Source organism: Choloepus didactylus, chromosome 16, assembly GCF_015220235.1.
Source record: "Choloepus didactylus isolate mChoDid1 chromosome 16, mChoDid1.pri, whole genome shotgun sequence".
Lineage (NCBI taxonomy): Eukaryota > Metazoa > Chordata > Mammalia > Pilosa > Megalonychidae > Choloepus > Choloepus didactylus.
Genome location: NC_051322.1, coordinates 30,362,719 through 30,384,890, shown reverse-complemented (window position 1 = coordinate 30,384,890; position 22,172 = coordinate 30,362,719). Strand labels below are relative to the sequence as shown.

Genomic DNA, 22,172 nt, shown 5'->3' with positions numbered 1-22,172 from the left:
ATATAATGTTATATATATATAAAATGTCTGGTTATGTAAGATATCACTGGAGGAAGCTGGGTGAAGGGTACACAGGAATTCTCTTTACTAATGTTTGTAACTTCTTATAAATCTAAAATTATTTCAAAATTTCAAAAAGTTTTTTTTTTTCCAAAGGAAAGTAGAAATAGAGATAGCTAGGTATCATACACCAGAGAATGAGTGTAGATAAGGCAGTTTGGGGGCCACCATTTTTATTTTCTTGGAGAATCTAAAATATTTATAACCTTTCACTAAACTCTTCAATGTAAAACAATCTCAGTTCCAGGGAAGGCTTCTATGGTTCTGAAATAACCCCTGATGTTCCCTATGGTTCCAAATTTCAATGCTTGGGATTTCTCAGGAAACTTACATCTTCTTATTAAATTCAGTGGTATTAAAAGATCAGTTGCTGAAAACTTTATATATACATATAAAACTGCTATTTTATCAAGTGCTTTCATACATTTCCAGTGGCATCTCTAATTTCTATAAGGTAGGAGCAGCAATCATGTTGGAAGGAAATTGGTGGTGGGAGTAGGGTTGGGAGGCTGTAGCTGTTGTAAAACACTCTACATTGGACTGAGAAACTGCTAATTGTCCATATCAAAGAATGGAGGGTGGGGAGGTCTGTTGACAAAGCCCCACTAGCCCTCCCTGGCACTACCAATGGTTATCTCATTTCATCCTCACAACAAAGATAAGTGCGTTTTGCCTCATTTGTCAAAGGAAGAAACTGAGTCACAGTAGTGAAATCACTTGCCCAAAGTCCCATCCAATAGGACAGCACTATTAGCTGGACCTTTTTATCCACAGTCTGTTGCCCTGCGAATCAGCCCAAACTGCACAGTCACAGGCCTACAAACTACGCACAACATGCACGGAGTTAATCATCTTACAGCAGACATTTTAAAAAGCCCACCACGAGGCGCGCCTCCTCTTCCTTCAGCCGCTGCGCTGCCTGCCTGTGTGCCTGGATGCTGGTGATCTGGGCACTCAGCCCCAGACGTGTGTTCTCCACCAGCTCTTTCTGCCTCCTTGCCTCTTGGGCTTCTCGCTTTTCCTTGGCTAATTGGTCTTCCTCCCAAAGTTTCGAGAACATCTTCTCTTCTACCAGCTTCTGCCTCTTCAGCTCCTCATTAAAGGCTGCCTGTGCTTTCCGCTCCTCACACACTTTCTTCTCATGGATACAAAGCAATTTAACTCGGAGCTCCTCACAGTGTGCCCTGAAAGAAGAATTTTTTTTTTTAAAGGCTAAACTCAGCCTTTCATGAGGCTCTCAGCATGTCTGCACAGTCATACACTGAAGTACTAAAAATAAAAGGTGTGGAATGTGTACCATCTGAGCAGAAGAAACATCTGTGGAAGCAGCAGGGAGGCAGGCACTGAGATACTAGACTTAAAACTCAAGGAATGCAATCAGGCAGAGCAGGTTTTGAATCCTAGTTTTGCCATTTCCTGTGTGACACTGGATAAAAAACTCAACCTACGTGAGCTTGTTTCCTCATCTGTACAATAACTGTCTTTCAAGGTTTTGGTGTGGATCAGAGATAATGCATGTAAGTACTTGGTAGATAATATGGGCTCAATAAATGGCAATTCTTACTATTACTCCAGAAGAAACAGGAGAGGGAGGGGTTCTGCAATGTTATCAGTGGATTAAGATTTAGGCAGGGAAAAAAAAAAGAATTAGGCAGGGAAGAATTGTAGCTGAGAGGTGATGTCATCAACATGGAGACATAAACAGCTACCAAAAACTTCTACCTGAATATTCAGCAAAAAACAATCCTGACTTGTTTGGAACTCTGGAGGAAGGTACGGATGGGAGAAGGACCATGCAGATCCTGAATTGAAGAAGAGAGATACCAGGTAGGAGAACTCCGTTCCAGGCCAGCAGGTCCTCTTCCTTCCCCTCACTGTCTCCCACAGCACGGGAGGAACACAGAACCAGCACTTAGGATTCCTCTCACCTCCCACTAGGGTCACAAACTATAAAATCGCTCACAGTAGTGAGACAGATCCCCATCATTTGGAGATCAGGGGGGTAGGGGAGGACATTTCAAGGCCCAGATCAGTAAGGGGTGAAGAGTCTAAGAAAATGTGGACAGAGACTGTTTCCAGCCCTGATTCTGAAAGCCCTTTCCCCACCCTTGAGAAACATAGTTGCCAGCCGCCTGATACTTGCCTGGGGGATGGCTTAAAACTATGAAGGCTGGGGGAGTCCTCTGCCACAGAGAAAGTGGGGGACACAGTCTCACACTGACTCAGACGTTATCCAGCAAAGTGACAGTGCAGGAAACCCACATCTTCAGCCCTGCCCAGTCAGACGGGGGCACCAGGAGGCAATTCACCTCCACCTAACTTGGACTCCACTGGGCTCCAAGAGGTAATTCAGCCCCACCCAACCAGACTCAGCTGAGCTCTAAGAGGTAAGCAAGCCCCAGCCAGCCAGACTTAGCTGAGCTCCAAGACGTAATTCAGCCTCGCCTGGTCAGAGCCAGCCTCGGATCCAGAAGGTAAATATCTTCTGAGGACGATTAAGTCACCAAACAGTGCCATCTTCTGGGCAGACTGGAAAGTGCAAGGGAATTTTAGCACTTCTCAAAACCTCTCCAGCCCTTATCCCAGGCCCAGTGGAGCTGGTCCACATGCCCTGCATGAGAAACTGGCCCTGTTTAAGCTGAAAAATACAGACAACCCAACAGTTAAAGCAGTGCTCTAAAACAAACCCAGGGCTTGCTGGCCAAGGAAAAACAGAACACCACTGGGAGCCAGCAGATTGTTTTACCCACACACCGAGAACTTGCTGTGGTGCCCAGTACCTAGCCACCAGAGGCAGGCTGCTGTAGGTGCCTGGTTATAGGGGGAGAATGGGGAGCAGAGCTAATCTGACAACTGGCCAGTAAAAGAGACATATAGGCAGAGCAAGAACCAGAATAACAAGAGCTAAAAAATTCTGATCAGTTAAACAGAAGCTATGTTAGAGGTCTAGAATAAGTTTAACTGAAGACCATAGAACAGATAGATAACAAAGTCAACCAAAAAAAAACCCAAAGTAAAAGAGTGAAAATGACCTATAGAATAAACTAATCAAGGAAACCAGGTGCCAGCACACCAACAAAAAATTATGAGTCACATTAGGAAAAACAAAGATAAGGCCCAGACAAGGGAACAAACTAACACTTCAAATGAGATACAGGAGTTGAAACAACTAATTAAAGATGTTCAAACAAACATGCTAAATCAATTCAAAAATCAAATCAACAAGTTGAGGGAAGATATGGCAAAAGAGATGAAGGATATAAAGAAGATATTGGGCAAACATAAAGAAGAACTCGAAAGTTTGAAAAAACAAATGGCAGAACTTACGGGAATGGAAGGCACAATAAAAGAGATGAAAAACACAATGAAGACACAACAGCAGATTTGAAGAGGCAAAAAAAAAAGGATTAGTGAATTAGAGAACAGGACGCTGAAATCCTAAACACAAATGAACAGATAGGGAAAAGAATGGAAAAATATAAGTAGGGTCTCAGGGAACTGAATGCCAATATGAAGTACATGAATATATATGTCATGGGTGTCCCAGAAGGAGAAGAGAAGGGAAAAGGGGCAGAAAGAATAATGGAAGAAATAATCACTGAAAATTTCCTATCTCTATTCAAGACATAAAATTACAGATCCAAGAAGCACAGCATACCCCAACAGAATAGAACCAAACAGACCTACTCCAGATACTTACTAATCAGATTGTCCAATGTCAAAGACAAGGAGAGAATTATGAAAGCAGCAAAAGAAAAGTGATCCACCACCACATAAAGGCAAGCTCAATAAGACTATCTGTGGATTTCTCAGCAGATACCATGGAGGTGAAAAGGCAGTGATATGATATATTTAAGATACTGAAAGAGAAAAACTGACAACAAGAATTCTATATCCAACAAAACTGTCTTTCAAAAATGAGGGAGAGTCTCTCTAACTGAGCCATCTCGACAGGTGAACTCGCTGCCCTCCCCCCTACGTGGGACCCGACTCCCAGGGGTGTAAATCTCCCTGGCAACATGGAATATGACTCCCGGGGATGAATGTGGACCTGGCATCATCAGACTGAGAGTATCTTCTTGACCAAAAGGGGGATGCAAAATGAGACAAAATAGTTTCCGTGGCTGAGAGATTCCAAATGGAGTCGAGAGGTCACTCTGGCGGACATTCTTATGCACTGTATAGATAACACCTCTTAGGCTTTAATGTATTGGAATAGCTAGAAGTAAATACCTGAAACTACCAAACTCCACCCCAGCAGTCTGGACTCCTGAAGACAATTATATAATAATGTAGATTACAAGGGGTAACAGTGTGATTGTGAAGACCTTGTGGATCATACCCCCTTTATCTAGTGTATGGATGAGTGGAGGAATGGGGATAAAAACTAAAGGACAAATGGGGTGGGATGGGGGGATGATTTGGGTGTTCTTTTTTCACTTTTATTTTTTATTCTTGTTCTGGTTCTTTCTGATGTAAGGAAAATGTTCAGAGATAGATTGTGATGAACGCATAACTATGTTATACTGTGGACAGTGGATTGTATATCATGGATGATTGTATGGTGTGTGAATGTATTTCAATAAAACTGAATTTAATTTAAAAAAATGAGGGAGAGTTTGAAATATTTTCAGACAAACAGACACTGAGAGAGTTTGTGAACAAGAGACCTGTTTTACAAGAAATACTAAAGGGAGTATGTGTCAGTTTTGATATAATATGTCCCCCCAAAGCCATACTCTTTAATGCAATCTTGTGGGGGAAGACTTATTAATCTTTTTGATTATGGTGCAACCTCTTGATTGAATGTTTCTATGGAAATTTGACCCCACCCATTCAGCATAGGTCTTAAGGTCTTGGTTAAGTTTACTGGAATCCTTTAAAGGGAGCTCACACACTGAATAGCTGAGAGAGACTTTTGGAGAGACTCTTGCTGATGTTTTGAGATGCTAGCCCAGTTTGCTCTGGAGAAGCTAAGAGAGGACAAAACACCCTGAGAGCAGCTGAGAGGGACATTTTGGAGAGAAGCTAAGAGCTGACACTGACACTGACGCTGATGCTTAGAGATGCTTGGAGATGTTTGGAGATGCTAGCCCTGAGACATTTTGGAGAAAGCCATTTTGAAACAGAAACCCAAAGCAAAGGAAGAGCAGACACCAGCCACATGCCTTCCCAGCTGACAGAGGTGTTCTGGATGCCACTGGCATTCTTCAGTGAATGTGTCTTCTTGTAGATGCCTTAGTTTGGACACTTCTATGGCCTTAGAACTGTAAATTCATGTTCCAGTTTGCTAATGCTGTTGTAATGCAAAATACAAGAAATAGGCTTTTGTAGGACTATTTCTATTTATAAGAGTCTTTTATAGGACTCCAATGATTAAATCAAGACCCACTCTAAATAGGCAGGGTCCATATCTCCATGTAAATAATCTAATCAAAGATATTATCCACAGTTGGGTGGGTCACATCTCCATGGAAACACCCAATCAAGAGGTCACACCCTAATCAAAAAGATTAATCAATCTGCCCCCACAAGATTGCATCGAAGAATATGGCTTTTTCTGGAGGACATAATATATACACAAACCAGCACAATTCATAACCAAATAACCCCCCTTTATAGAAGCCAATCCACTTCTGGCATTCTGCATAATGGCAGCATTAGCAAACCAGAACAGATTTTGGTACCAGAGAAGTGGGGTGCTGCTGAGTTTGCAAATACAAAATATGTTGGTACAGCTTTTTAAATGGGTAAGAGGAAGATTCTGGAAGAATTGTGAGGAGCTTGATAGAAAAGGCCTAGACTGCTTTAAAGAGACTGTTGGTAAGAAATATGGACTCTAAAGATACTTCTGATGAGGCCTTGAGCAGAAATGATGAATGTGTTTTTACAAATTGGAATGAAGGCAATCCAGAGAATTTGGCAAAACTGAGTCTTGGGGTCAGATGGAAGGCAGAATTTGAAAGTGACAAGTTTGGATACTTAGCTGAAGAGATTTAAGATCTAGAGTAAACTGAACCAAGTTTCAAAGAAGAGCTTAAACACAAACCAACCAACCATAAAACCCAGAGAGAGAGAGAGAAATGGACCATTAGAGTAAAAAATTAAGACAATCAGATGCCTAGACAGCAATAAACATTACAAGCCATACTAAGAAACAGGAAGATATGGCCCAGTCAAAGAAACAAATTAAAGCTTCAGAAGAGACACAAAATTTGGAACAACTAAAAAAAGATGTTCAAACAAACCTCCTAAATCAATTCAAGGAGAAGAAGGAAAATATCGCTAAAGAGATAAAGGATATTTGTGGGAAAATAGCCTGAGCTGGGAATGCATCCTTGACTTCCCTAGCACCTGCATTGTTGATACCAGAAGTATGCAAGTCTTGGATGGTCTGTCCTTGACTTCCCTGTTTTGCTAACTTCCCTATCTTGCTTTCCCTAGCCTGTTAGTAACTCCTCTATTTTCTGTGAGAAAGTGAAGCTAATAAATATGCTGTGGAGCAAGCAGAGGTGCTTTTTGCCTTCAAGGCTCTGAGCCCCCTACTCCCAGAACTTTATATTTTGTGTCCGTGTTTCATTCCTGTGCTGCCCCTGTCAGCAATAGATATTAAGAAGCCAGTGAGTGAGCATAAAGAAGAATTTGAAAGTATGAAAAAAAACATAACAGAGTTTATGGGAAGGAAAGGCACAATAGATGAGATTAAAAATACACTAGAGGGATACAACAGCAAATTTGAAAAAGTAGATTAAAGATAGATTAGTGAATTAGAAGACAGAACATCCAAAATCTTATAGAGAGAAGAACAGATAGAGAAAAGAATGGAAAAAATTGAGCAGGGTCTCAGGGAATGGAAGGACAGTACAAAGCACACAAACATATATGCCATGGCTGTCCCAGAATAAGAGAAGGGAAAAGGGGCAGAAAGAATATTTGAGGAAATAATGGCCGAAAATTTCCCAACTGATCCAAGAAGCACAACAGACTCTAAACAGAATAAATCTGAATAGACCTACTGTAAGATACTAACTAATTAAATTGTCAAATTTCAAACAAAGAGAATGCTGAAAGCAGCAAGAGAAAAGCAATTCATCACAAACAAGGGTGCTCAATAAGACTAAGTGCCAATATCTCATCAGAAACCATGAAAGCAAAAAGGCATTGGTATGATATATTTAAGATACCGAAAGAGAAAACTGTCAGCCAAGAATTCTTTATCTGGCAAAACTATCTGGAAAAAGGGGAGAGTTTAATATATTCACAGATAAATAAAGTCTGAGAGAGAGTTTGTTAACAAGAGACCTGCCCTACAAGAAATACTAAAAGGAGTTCTGCAGACTGAAAGGAAAAGACAGGAGAGAGAGGCATGGAGGAGAGTGCAGAAATGAAGATTATAAGTAAGTGTTCCAGTTTGCTAAAGCTGCCAGAAAGCAAAATACCAGAAATGGATTGGCTTTTATAGTGGGGGTTTATTAGTTCACAAATTTACAGTCCTAAGGCCATTAAACTGCACTAATTAAGGCATCAATAGGATGGCAACTTCTCTGAAGAAAGGCCAATGCATCTGGGGTTCCTCTGTCACATGGGAAGGCACATGGCTGGAGTCTGCTGGACCTCTCCTGGGGTTAGCTTCTCATTTCTGTTGCTTTCTTCAAAATGTCTCTGGGCTTCTCTCTTAGCTTGTTTCTCAGCTCCTGTGCATCTTTGCTTGTTTCTCCCAGGGCATTTCTCACTAAGCATCTGGGGGTCCTCTCTTAGCTTCTCCAGGGCAAATTCTGGATTTCATCTTTTAGCTACTCTCCTGGTTCTGGTTTCAATGCTGTCTCCAAAATGTCTCTGGGTGTTTTCACTCTAAGTATCTCTGAGCTCTCTTCAAAATGTCTCTGCCTTTTATCCTCTCGTAGAGGATGCCGGTAAAGACAATTAAGACCCACCTTGAATGAACAGGGTCACATCTCCATGGAAACAACCTAATCAAAAGATCCCAACCACAATAAGTCTGCCCCCACAAGACTGGATTAAAAGAACACGGCCTTTTATGGAGTACATAACAGATTCAAACCAGCACAAAAGGGTAACTAAAAGGGTAAAAAGAGAGACAAAAATAAGATATAACGTCTAAAAGTAAAAGAACAAAATGGTAGAAGTACTTCCTTTATAAAAATAACATTGAATGTCAGCAGATTAAACTCCCCAAACAAAACATGCATAGCAGAATGGATAAAAAATATGATCCATCTATATGCTCTCTACAAGAGACTCACCTTATACCCAAAGACACAAATAGGTTCAAAGTGAAAGGCTGGAAAAAGGTATTCCAGGCAAACAGTAACCAAAAAAAGAGCTTTGTCTACTAATATCAGACAAAATAGAGTTTAAATGCAAAACTGTTATGATAGACAAAGAAGGGCATTATATATTAATAAAAGGGCAATCCACCAAGAAGAAATAACAATCATAAATATTTATGCACTAAACCAGGGTGCCCCAAAATACATGATGCAAACACTGGCCAAACTAGAGGGAGAAATAGATGTCTGACAATAATACTTGAAGACTTCAATAAACCACTCTCATCAATAAACAGAATATCTAGACATAGAATAATAATGTAACAGAGAACTTGAATAACATAATAAATGAACTAGACCTAAAAGACATATACACTACATATCCAAAAAGAACCCTATTAAGATAAGTAAATGCCAAGAAGCCTAAAACACAAAAAATTATAAAGCATATGAAGAAACCTGAAGATATCAATAACCCAAATGTCCAAATTAAAAACCACAGGGAGACACAGAACTTGGAGTAATTAATCAAAGAAGTACACACAAACATCAAAGTCATGGCTCAGGATATAAAGGACATGAAGAAGACCCTAGAAGAGCATAAAGAAAAATTTGCAACAGTAAATTAAAAAATAGTGGATCTTGTAGAAATAAAAGATACTGTTGATCAAATTAAAAATATTCTTGAGACACACAGCAGATATGAAGAAGTAGAGGAACAAATTGGTGAACTTGAGGACAGAGTGGTGCATTGCAAAAACATGAAAGAATGAATAGTGAAAAAAAATCGAAATGGGTCTCAGAGAAATGATGGACAACATGAAGTGTATTTGAAGACATTGTTGGGGAAAACTTTCCAACCCTTCTAAATGACATAAATATGCAAATCAAAGATGCCCAACAAACTCCAAATAGAATAAATCCAAATAAACCCTCTCTGAGACATTTTCTGATCAGATTGTCAAATTCTGAAGAGAATGAGAAAGTTCTGAGAGCAGCAAAGGAAAAGTGATTAACCACAGACAAGGGAAACAAAATAAGACTAAGTATTGACTACTCAGTGGGCACCATGGAGGCAAGAAGGCAGTGGTATGACATACTTAAAATTCTGAAAGAGAAAACTGCCAGCCAAGAATTCTTTATTCAGCAAAGCTCTCCTTCAAAATAGAGGGGGAGCTTAAAAGTTTTACAAACAAATGCCAACGGAATTTATTAACAAGAGACCTGTCCTACAAGAAATACTAAAGGGAGCTCTGCCAGCTGAGAAAAAAAGATGGGAGAGTGAGGTCTGGAGAAAGGCACAAAACTGAAGAGTATTAGTAAGGGTAACTTAAAGGAAATGAAGTGAGAGAGGGGAAAAAAATAGATCTGACAAATAAAAACCAGAGGATAAGATGGCTGATTCAAGAACTGCCTTCACAGTAATAACATCGAATGTGAATGGATTAAACTCCCCAATTAAAAGATATAGATTGATAGAATGGACTAAAAAATATGAACCACCAATATGCTGTTTACAAGAGATTCATCTTAGACCCAGCGACACAGAGAGATTGAAAGTGAAAGCTACAGACAAAAGAAAGCAAGGGTAGCAATACTAACTTCAGATAAAAGAAACATTAAATGCAAGGATGTCATAAGGGACAAGGATACTATATACTAATAAAAGGGACAATTCACCAAGAAGAAATAACAATCATAAATGTTCATGCACTGAATCAAGGTGCTCCAAAGTACAAGAAACAAACATTGGCAAAACTGAAGGAAGCAATAGATGTATCCACAACAATCATGGGAGACTTTCAATATACCGCTCTCTCCTATAGATAGATCAACCAGAGGACCAATAAGGCAACTGAGAACCTAAACAATGTGATAAATGAATTAGACTTAACAGACATACACAAAGCATTACATCCCAAATTACCAGGATATACTTTCTTCTCTAGTGCTCATGGAACTTTCTCCAGGATAGATCATATGCTAGGGCATAAAACAAGCCTCAATAAATTTAAAAAGATTGAAATTATTCAAAGCACATTCTCTGACTATAATGGAATGCAACTAGGAGTCAATAACTATCAAAGATCTAGAACATTCACACATATCTGGAGGTTAAACAACACAATCTTAATCAGTGGGTCAAAGAAGAAATATCAAGAGAAATTGCTAAATATCTAGAGACAAATGAAAACAAGAACACAACATATCAAAACTTATGGGATACAGTGAACATGGTATTGAGAGGGAAATTTATAGCTCTAAATGTATACATTGAAAAGGAAGAAAGAGCTAAAATCAAAGAACTAATGGAACAATTATACGATGGTACAGCCACTCTGGAAGACAGTTTTGCAGTTCCTCAGAAAACAAGATATCAACTTACCCTATGATCCAGCAATTTCACTTCTTGGTATATTCCCAGAAGATTTGAAAGCAGTGACACAAACATATTTGCACACTGAAGTTCATAGCGGCATTGTTCACAATTGCCAAGAGATGGAAACAATCCAAATATCCTTCAACAGTTGAGTAGATTTAAAAAAAAAGTGGTATATACATTTGATGGAATACTACACAGCATTTAAGAAGGAATGAGGTTGTGAAACATATGACTACTTCTTAAATTGTACTTTGAAAGTTATCACTGTTATGTATATATGTTAAAGTTCACAATAAAAACATGCATTAAAGAAAGAGATTTACAGAACAATGCACCTCAAAACAGCAGGATATATATTCTTCTCAAGTGCTCATGAATTATTCTCCAGGACAGACCACATATTGGGTCACAAAATAGGCCTCAATATATTTGAAAAGATTGAAATTATTTAAAGTGCTTTCTCTGACCACACTGGAATGAAGCTACAAATCAGTAACAGAAGGAGGAATGGAAAAAATTTTTAAATATGTGGAAATTAAACAACGTGCTCTTTATCAACCAATGAGTTAAAGAGGAAATCACAAAGGACATTAGTAAATATCTTGAGGCAAATGAAAATTAAAAACACAACATTTCAAAACTTACAGGATTCAGCAAAGGCAGTGCTGAGAGGGAAATTTATAGTTCTAAAAGCTTACATTAGAAAGAAGAAAGATCTCAAATCAAGACCTAACCTCAAAACTGCAAGAACTAGAAAATGAAAAGTGAACTAAATCTAAACTGAGCAGAACAAAGGAAATAACAAAGATTAGAGTGGAGATACAAGAGAGAACAAAAAAAAAAAACAGAGAGAATCAACAAAACCAAAAATTGGTTAAAAGATCAATAAAACTGACAATCCCTTAACTAGACTACAAATAACTAAACTCAGAAATGAAAAAGCAGATATTGCTACCATTACTACCACTCCACTGAAATATAAAGGACTATAAGAAGATATTATCCACAACTGTATACCAACAAATTAGACAACCTAGATGAAATGGACAAATTCCTAGAAACACACCAACTACCTAACACTGACTCAGGAAGAAATAGATCTCAAACTATTAACTAGTAAAGAGACTGAACAAATCATCAAAAACCTCCCAACAATGAAAAGCCCAGGACCAAATGGATCCACATAGGGATTTTACCAAACATTCCAAGAATGATTAACACCAATCCTGCTCAAACTTTTCCAAAAAATTGAAGTAGAGAGAACACTCCCTTTTTCATTCTAGGCGGCCAATATCACCTTCATACCAAAGCCACATAAAGATTCCATAAGAAAAGAAAATTGCAGACTAATACCTCTTATGAATATAGATGCAAACATCCTCAACAAAATACTAGCAAATTGAATCCAAGAGCACATTAAAAGAATTATATACCATGATCAAGTGGGATTTATCCCAGGTATGCAAGGGTGGTTCAACTTAATAAAATCAGTTAATGTAATATACTACATTAACAGAATGAAGGGGAAAAAAACACATGAACATCTCAATTGACACAAGAAAAGCCATCTGATAAAATCCAGCCACCCCTCTTGATAAACACTTTTAGAAAAATAGAATAGAAGGAAAGTTCCTCAATGTAATAAAGGGCATCTATGAAAAACCCACAGCTAACATCATACTCAATGGTGAAAGACTGAAAGCTTTGTCTCTAAGATCAAGAACAAGACAAGGATGCCCACTGTCACCACTATTATTCAACATTGTACTGGAAGTTCCTGCCAGAGCAATTTGGCAAGAAAAAGAAATAAAAGGCATCCAAACTGGAAAGGAAGAAGTAAAACTTTCCCTATTTGCAGATGAACTTATAAACAGAAAATCCTGAAAAATCCACAACAAAGCTCCTAGAGCTAATAAATGAACTCAGGAAAGCAGTAGTGTTTTATTTCCTAGGCAGCTCAAGCAAATACCAATGCAATGGTTGGGCTTAAACAATGGTGATTTATTTGTTTAGGTTCTAAGGTTAAAGGTCAGTCCAAATCAAGACATCATCAAGGCATGCTTTCTTGCTGAAGAGTGCCAATCTGGAGCTGGCTAGCAGTGATCCTTGGCTCCTCTGTCACATGGCAAGGCACATGACAGTGTCGCCTGGTCTTTCCCTTCTCTTCCAAGTTCAGTTTGCTTCAGCTTTTCACTTCCTGTGGCTTTCTCTTTCTGTGTCTGAATTTCATTCTGCTTATAAGGACTGCAGTCATAGGATTAAGACCAATCCTGATTAAAGTGGGACATATCTTAACTGAAGTAACCTCGTCAAAATATCCATTGCCTAATTTACAATGGATTCACACCAACAGGAATGGATTAAATTTAAGAACATGTTTTTCTGGGGTCCATACAGCTTCGACCAACCACACTCAACTCTCTGACCCCAAAAAGACACGTTCCTTCATTCCATTACAATATCTCAAAAGCCTAAGTCATTTCAGAAATATTGCTTAGTACAAAGTCTCATCAAAATCATTTATGAGAGGAGGAGCAAGATGGCAGCATAGAGAGGAATGGTATTTAGACCAGGAACAACTAGTCCATAATCTGGAATAACTGCTGGGGAACAACCGTGACTATCCACACATCGTACACCAACCTGGATTGGGAGAAATGCCTGAGATTGCAGCAAAGAATCTGTAAGTAAAAGCTGCAGACCAGTGCTGAGAGCCCCCTCACCCAACGGCAGGTTTGGTGCAAAGCCTCACTATGCTAGAAGCTAGCACCACTCTCCAAGCAAGCAGAGCGAGTGAGTATAGCTCAGCTGAGCTCCAACTGGGGTTTTAATTAACACATGTAGACTGCTGAATACAAGCCACAACCCCCCAACAAGCAGACAGAGGCTTTTAGTGATGACTGACCTTAAAGAACCAAAAGACTCATCTGTACTGGGAAGGGGAGCCCAGAAGACCGGGTGCTACCTTTGGCCGATGAATGAAACTGGGGGGCTGTGTACTGGCTCCAAAAAGGAGATTTTTGTCCCTCTTTCTCTCTCTCTCAACCTGAGGGGCTCAGAGGAGAGAGCTGCAGCCATTTTCAGTGGAGAGAGCCTCAGCTGTTTTCAGTTCCCAGCACTCGGACCCAGACAGGAGTGGCGATAACAGAGACAGAGAGACTATTCAAATGCAGATGATGAATCCCTAGGGGGTGTATCTTTCTTAAGAGTAAGGAGGTGAGGCTTTCCTTTCAGAACCAAATCCCAGAGCCTGGGGGAAAACAGCCAAAACAGAAACTGAAGGGACCACACCTCCAGGAAAAGCACATGGACTGGAGACCTCACAGAAAAGTCTATCATTCTTCTAAGATAACACCCTGAATATAACCCCATTCTGTGACCTGAATCTGTTCTGGTCTGGGAAAATCTGACTGGGGTAACCAAGGAAACCAGATGCCTAGACAACAGAAAACTACAACCTACACTAAGAAAAACGAAGATATGGTCCAGTCAAAGGAAAAAACTTACACCCCAATCAAGATACAGTTGAGATATTGTTTCACTTCAATGAAACAATATATTAAAGATTTTCAAAGAAATGTGTTAAACCAAATCAACAAATTCAGGGAAGATATAACAAAAGAGATGAAGGCTATAAAGAAAGCACTGGGCAAACATAAGGTAGAAATTGAAAGTTTGAAAAAACAACTGGCAGAATCTATGGAAATGAAAAGCACAACACAAGAGATGAAAAACACAATGGGGACATACAACAGCAGATCTCAAGAGGCAGAAGAAAACACCCAGGAACTGGAGAACAAGACACCGAAATCCTATACACTAAAGAACAGATAGGGAAAAGAAAGGAAAAATATGAGCAACATCTCAGGGAATTGAATGAAAATATGAAATGCACGAATATACATGTCATGGGTATCCCAGAGGGAGAAAAGAAGGGACAAGAGGCAGAAGCAATAATAGAGAGACATAAAATTATAGATCCAGGAAGCACAGCATACCCCAAACAGAATAGATCTGAAAAGACCTATGCCAAGATACTTAATAATCAGATTATCAAACATCAAAGACAAAGAGAGAATCCTAAAAGCAGCAAGAGAAAAGAGATCCATCACATACAAAGGAAGTTTGATAAGACTATGTGCGGATTTCTCAGTAGAAACCACAGAGGCAAGAAGGAAGTGGTGTGATACATTTAAGATACTGAAAGAGGAAAACCGCCAACCAAGAATCCTATATCTACAAAACTGTCCTTCAGATATGAGGGAGAGTTCAAAATATTCTCTGACAGACAATGAGAGAATTTGTGAACAAGATACCTGTGCTACAGAAAATACTAAAGGGAGCACTATAGACTGATACGAAAAGACAGGAGTGAGAAGTTTGGAACACAATTTTGGGTGATGGTAGCACAGCAATGTAAGCACACTGAACAAAGATGACTGTGAGTATGGTTGAAAGAGGAAGGTTAGGAGCATGTGGGACATCAGAAGGAAAGAGGAAAGATAAAGACTGGGACTGTATAACTCACTGAAACCTAGAGTGCTCAACAATTGTGATAAAATGTACAAATATGTTTTTACATGGGGGAGAACAAATGAATGTCAAACTTTCAAGGTGTTAAATATAGGGTGGTATTGGGGAAAAAAATACAATCAATGCAAACTAGAGACTATAGAAACTTTGTATTATGTTTCCTTCTGGTGACATACGTGACATTCTGTTAAGTTTAACAGAAACTTTGTATTATGTTTGTATTATGTTTCCTTTAATGAAACAAAGTCAATATACAAAAACTAAATTCCTTTAAGAGGGGGATATAAGGAAGGGGTATGGGACTCTTGGCATTGGCGATGTTGTCTGACTCTTATTCTACTTTACTTTATTTCTATCTTTCCTCTTGTTGATTTTTAGCTGTCATGGTTTTTTTTGTTCTTTTTTCTTTTTTTCTTTTTCTTTTTTCTCTCTACCTTCTTTGACTCTTCCTCCTTCTTTACGGAAGAAATGGAGATGTCCTCATATAGATAGTAGTGATGGTGGTGAAACATAAATATGTAACTATACAGGGAACCATTGATTGTTTACTTAGGATGGAAAGTATGGTGGGTGAACAAAACTGTCTTTAAAAAAAAATGGGTTGATGAAGAAACCTTGAGGGCACTACATTGAGTGAAGTAAGTCAGACACATAAGGACAAATACTGCATGCTTTCACTGATATGAACTAATTATAATATGTAAATACATAGACATGAAATATAAGTTAACAGGATACAGAATGATGCTAAAGAATAGGGAGCAGTTGCTTATTATGAGCTGAATGCTCAACTAGGTTGAACCTAAGTGTTTAGAATTGGACAGAGGTGACGATAGCATGTAATTGTGAGAATAACTAACAGTGCTGAATGGTATATGAATGTGGTGGAAAGGGGAAGCCTAGAATCACATATGTCACCAGAAGCAAAGTTGGAGGTTAAAAGAGGAGAATGTATAAAACAGTGAATCTTGTGGTAGACAATGTCCATGATTAACTACAAATAATAGAAATCTCTTTCATGAACTAAAACAAATGTAAGACACTATAATTAGAAGCTAATATTAGAGGGATATACAGGGAAAAAATATACCTAATGCAAACTATGTACTACAGTTAACAGTATTTTAACATTCTTTCATCAACAGTAACAAAGGTACTAAACCAAAATTATGAGTCAATTATGGAGGGGGGATGGTTGGGGTAGGGGAGAAACTGAGTTTTCTTTTTTGTCTTTATTTCTTTTCTGGAGTAATGAAAATGTTCTAAAAATTGGAAAAAAATTAACTGTGGTGACGGATGCACAGCTATATGATAGTACCATGGGCAACTGATTGTGTACTTTGGATCTCTGGATAATTGTACGGTATGTGAACAATCTCAACAAAATTTTAAAGAAAAATCATTTACGGGTGTGGTCTGTCCTGGGGCACAATTCTTCTCTGTCTGTGGACCCGTGAACCTAAAGAACAAGTTACCTGTTTCTGATATACAATGGAGGGACAGGCATAGGATAAACATTCCCATTCCCATAGAGAGAAATTGGAAAGAAAATAGGGGTCATGGGGCCTAAACAATTCTGAAACCTAGCAAGGCATACTCCATTAAATTTCAAGGTCTGGGAGTTATCTGTTAAATGACGTTTTGTCCTCTGGGCCTGATGATGCAGCAGCCCACTCCTTTCTTGCCTTGTAGCCATGTTCTCCTAAAACACTGGGATGAAGACTTCACCTTCTGCAAGTACCAGGATGGCAGCCAAGCTCTCCACAAATGCCCAGGCACAAGCCCCACCAACTCAAAGGATTGGGGTGGCAGCCAGACTCTCCTCAATCCCTGGGGCACAGGTTTCACTGTCTCACAGTATTGGGGTGGCGGCCAGACTCTCTGCAGTCCCTGGGCACATGCTCCACCCTCTAAAACATTGGGGTAGCAGCTAGACTCTCCACAATATCTAGGGCACAGGCTCCATCCTCTCAGAGCATTTGAGTGGCAGCCAGACTCTCCACAATCACCAGGGCATAGACTCCACCTCTCTGAACACTGGGGTGCTCCATACAAATCTTCCCTATGTAAGTGCAGGGTTGGATTCAAGCAGAGACTCACAATATCCCAGGATGGAAAAATCAAGAAAAGGGCTGATGGAGGCAATCACAGGATTGGACTGAGCACAGTGAAGGCCAGGGATCTGAGCTGAGATTCAGTGTGGGCCTGGGTCAGGAAGTGATTCAGAAGTCCAGGTGATAAGACCTCAAAGATCAGGATCCCAGGTAAAGAAATAGACAATAAAGAATAGGGAACCAAGCAGAGGTGTAGCTCAGGTGGGGATCACAGCAGTAGAAGACAAGAGCCCATCTCTACCAAAGACTCCATGGGATGAAGGCTTTAAAAGTACCTCCTTCTAACAGCAAGGCTGAGGTCTATACCTAAAGTTCAGTAACAGAATCTCACTTGATATTTTCACTCTAATTAGGAGACAAGCACAGAACACTAGAGAACAAACTCTGTAACCTGCATTATTCAATAGCATGCATATAATTATTAAAACTTAAAGGTACAACTACTATGTATACCCTCTTAAGGCTAAGCTTTACTATAAATCAGCATTCCTAAATCTTTTTTAATACACCAACTTCCCATTATGTGTGTACGTATCTCTGACTCCATTACCTGAATTGCTGGTCTAACTTTTCAGTCACAAAATCCTGTCTCTCTTTTTCTTTCTTCTCTTTTAATAATTTGGTTTTCTCTCTCATTCTATCTTTTTTCTCCTCAATTGTTTCTTCTTTCAATTGCATTTCAATAAAGTACTCATTTTCTTCTGATGCTAAAAGTTCACGTAGCCTGAAACAAAAAAAGACAAAAAGAAAAAAATTAAAACTATCATGCCAGAACCCCATATTACTTATTTTTATTTTGTTATATTTAATTTCAGAATTATCTGTCGCATCATAAATATTGTAAGATGGAAAAGATGCATTGCAGTCATCCATAAAATAAGACTAGTTGCCATTTAAAGCAATATAGTGACTGATTGAGCCATATTTTATTTGATCATGTATAAATAAGATATGGAATGTATATATTCAACATAAGAAACAAAATGACCAGACTTTAATTAAAGGAACAAAATATGAAACAAATTTTTTTCTTTCCATTAAAATGTAGGTTATCACAAGTAAAAATATTAATAAGCAATAGCTATTGGATTTGGTGGAAAAATGAATTTCTCAGCCATGATCCTTACTATAAAACTTCACTTGATTTTTGATTGGTTAATCTCAAGTTTTGGTTTTAGGAATGTTTCATAGTATGGGTCACTTATGAAACTTACTTATTTCTTCTTTCTTCAGTGTTAATAATAAACCCTTGCATGGCATTCTTGATTCTTGTTTGCACACGGCTGTGCAAAAACTTGCGGTCATTGTGCTCGTCCCACTCAACTTTCAATCGATCCCTTTCATTTGACTTAATGGAAGCCAAAATAGCATGATGCTCCTGATGACTGCGTCGGATTCTTTCCAGATGTCGCTCAACCCCTTGACCTGTAGGAGGCTTGGCTCTCTGGAAAAACAAAACAAAACAAATGTTAATTTTGATTAACCAAAAATCAATGACACATTTTCAATTAATCATGACCTCTATCAATACTCAAACTTAATAAAATAGGGTATATAAAACTAATACATGCTGTTATAACTGAAAACAGCTTACATCCCTAAGGAGTAACTTGTTTGATTCTCTGAGCCTATACCAAAGATTAACAAATCAGTCTCAAATATTTCTAGGCACTGTTTAAGTAAAAGTTCACAGAATTTTAAAGTTAAATACTTGAACAGGACTCTAACAGTATCTAGCCAAACCCAGAGACATTAAGCAATTTGCCCAAGCTGCTTCAAATAGTTAGGGCAGACCTACTTAGAACAACAATTAGAGGTTTTCTAATTACTGACTTTGAGCTTGCCACCATCACACGTCATTTCTCAGGGGTAGATAACATAGTTACCACCATGACAATACTGTTTTGGCTGGGAAATACTGACTTGGGAAAGTTCTCTCCAGGATGACCTTCCTCCCAGCATTCATCCTCCAAATGAAAGCAATTAGGGGAAATGAAAGGAGAACTGGAAAAGTAAAAAAAAAAAAAAACAAAAAACAGAGGCAAAACAAACAGAACAGATCAAGATTCCTGGAAAAGGAACAGAGGATAAAAGCTTTCCCCTAGGGGTGAAACAATTGCACAAGTAGTGCAATATTAAAAATTGTACCACATACCCTGGGCAAGAATCAGAAGAAGACGAGCAAAAAAAACAGCATCAATCAAACATGAGCAATTCTAAAGGTCTAGAATAAGTTGAACCAAGTGTCAAAGAAGAGCCTTAACACAAAACCAATCAACAATAAAACGTTAGGCAAGAGAGAGAAATGACCTGCAGAGTAAACTCATCTAGTTAAATCAGATGCTAGATATCAGGAAAAATTACAAGCCATACTAAGAAACAGGAAGATATGGCCAGTCAAAGAAACAAATTAAAGCTTCCGAAGAGACACAAAATTTGAAACAATAATCAAAGATGTTCAAACAAATCTCCTAAATCAGTTCAAGGAGAAGAAGGGAAATGTGGCTAAAGACATAAAGGATATTAAGAAGACAGTGGGAGGGAGATCCTAAGATAGCGGCTAGGAGAGACAGGGCAAAAAAATACCTCCATGAAAAATACTAGATAAAAGCCAGAAAGTGGCCCAGAACAAAAGTTCCAGTGATGCACCAGCTGGAGAAGTTCTGGTAAATCCACAGAGACCACGCATTTGGTGAAACCAGGAGTCTGCGTTCTGAAATGAGTGAGTAAGCCACTGAATGTCCGGCAGCCACACTGTGGGGTGCGGAAACCGTGGGTTGGCGTTTGGAGGCAGACTAGTTCTTTTATTAAAAAACCCAAAAGCAGCTGCAGATACAGCAGCAAGAACCACACAGTGAAGCGTGGCAGGAAAGGGCTATGTGAACAGCTCAATATCTGGCATGGAAGATAGCCTTTCACACAACCACTGCTAGTTGTCTCAGAGAGAGGAGGGCAGAGGTGAGCCAAAAGGGGAATAACCAAGCCCCTTGCAGCCATCTTCCAGGTGGGCTGGGAATGCTCTTGCCCAGTGTCTGAGCCACAACCCAGAGCCGCGCCAAGGGACCCAGTGCGATGGTAAGTGTTTCCAGCAACACCGTACACATGCCACAATATCGGGCATGGACAATAGCCTTTTGCGCACCCACAGCTAATTGTCCTGGAGCTGGGAAGGCAGAGCCATGCAAAAAGGGGGAAATTAACATGCTCCATTCAGCCTTCTTTACAGCAGACTGGGAACAACCCTGCACGGCCTGGCGGCCCAGGGCTTCCCTTGAGGGACGGCACGCACTTGTGATGTAGCACAGCCTTCCCCCAGCAGAGGCTCTGGAAAGGCACAGCTGGGAAGAGGAATGCACCCAGAAATCCCAGGGACCCTACACCAATACCAAGGACTTGGTGGGTCAGCAGCAGAGACAATCTGTGGCAAGACTGAAATGGAGGTTTAGACTCTTGCAACAGCCTTAAATCTCCAGGAACACCTGGGGGGTTTTGATTATGAAAGCTGCCCTGCCTCCCTAATTGCTCAGACACACGCCCTGCATTCAGGGCAGACAGCACCAACAACACACCCAAACTTGGTGCACCAACTGGACCCCACAAGAACCAGACCCCCACACACCACAAAGACAAAGTTGGGGAGAACTGACTTGAGGGGAATAGGGGACTCGCAGACGCCATCTACTGGTTAGTTAGAGAAAGTGTACGCCACCAAGCTGTAGATCTGACAAATTAGAGATTGGTGTCTGAATAATCCTTCATATCCTAAAATAACCCTATCAAGTTAAGCAAATGCCAAGAGGCCAAAAACAACAGAAAATTTTAAAGCATATGAAAAAAACATTATACGGATAACCCAAACCCAAGCACCCAAATCGAAAGATCAGAGGAGACGCAGTACTTGGAGCAATTAATCAAAGAACTAAAGACAAACAACAAGAGCATGGCACAGGATATAAAGGACATGAAGAAGAGCATGGCACAGGATACAAACGACATGACGAAGACCCTAGAAGAACATAAAGAAGAAATTGCAAGAGTAAATAAAAAAAAAAATAGAAGATCTTATGAAAATAAAAGAAACTGTTCACCAAATTAAAAAGACTCTGGATACTCATAGTACAAGACTAGAGGAAGCTGAACAACAACTCAGTGACCGTGAGAACCACAGAATGGAAAATGAAAGATCAAAAGAAACAATGGGGAAAAAATTGAAAAAATCAAAATGGATCTCAGGGATATGATAGATAAAACATCCAAATATAAGTCTCATTGGTGTCCCAGAAGGGGAAGAGAAGGGTAAACATCTAGAAAGAGTATTCAAAGAAATTGTTGGGGAAAACTTCCCAAACCTTATACACAATATAAATACACAAAGCATAAATGCCCAGTGAACTCCAAATAGAATAAACCCAAATAAAACCACTCCGAGACATATTCTGATCAGACTGTCAAATACTGAAGAGAAGGAGCAAGTTCTGAAAGCAGCAAGAGAAAAGCAATTCACCACATACAAAGGAAACAATATAAGACTAAGTAGTGACTATTCAGCGGCCACCATGGAGGCAAGAAGGCAGTGGCATGACATATTTAAAATTCTGAGAGAGAAAAATTTCCAACCAAGAATTCTTTATCCAGTAAAACTCTCCTTCAAATTTGAGGGAGAGCTTAAACTTTTCACAGACAAACAAATGCTGAGAGATTTTGCTAATAAAAGACCTGCTCTACTTCAGATACTAAAGGTTGCTCTACAGACAGAGAAACAAAGAAAGGAGAGAGAAATATAGAGAAATT

The 22,172-nt window shown here is 39.3% G+C and overlaps 1 protein-coding gene across 4 annotated transcripts in view; it reads right to left on the bottom strand.

Annotated features, from left to right (window-relative positions):
* The window catches only part of CFAP53 (cilia and flagella associated protein 53), a 77,298-nt gene that overhangs the window by 30,634 nt on the left and 24,492 nt on the right, over window positions 1–22,172 (bottom strand). For 3 of the 4 annotated variants that reach the window (XM_037806247.1, XM_037806249.1, XM_037806248.1), the window contains 3 exons: window positions 18,596–18,825; window positions 17,932–18,105; window positions 941–1,244 (listed from right to left, as the gene is read on the bottom strand). In XM_037806247.1, the coding sequence (XP_037662175.1) occupies window positions 941–1,244; window positions 17,932–18,105; window positions 18,596–18,825 (708 nt within the window). The remainder of the gene's footprint in view (window positions 1–940; window positions 1,245–17,931; window positions 18,106–18,595; window positions 18,826–22,172) is intronic. The other variant, XM_037806250.1, reaches the window with a different exon arrangement.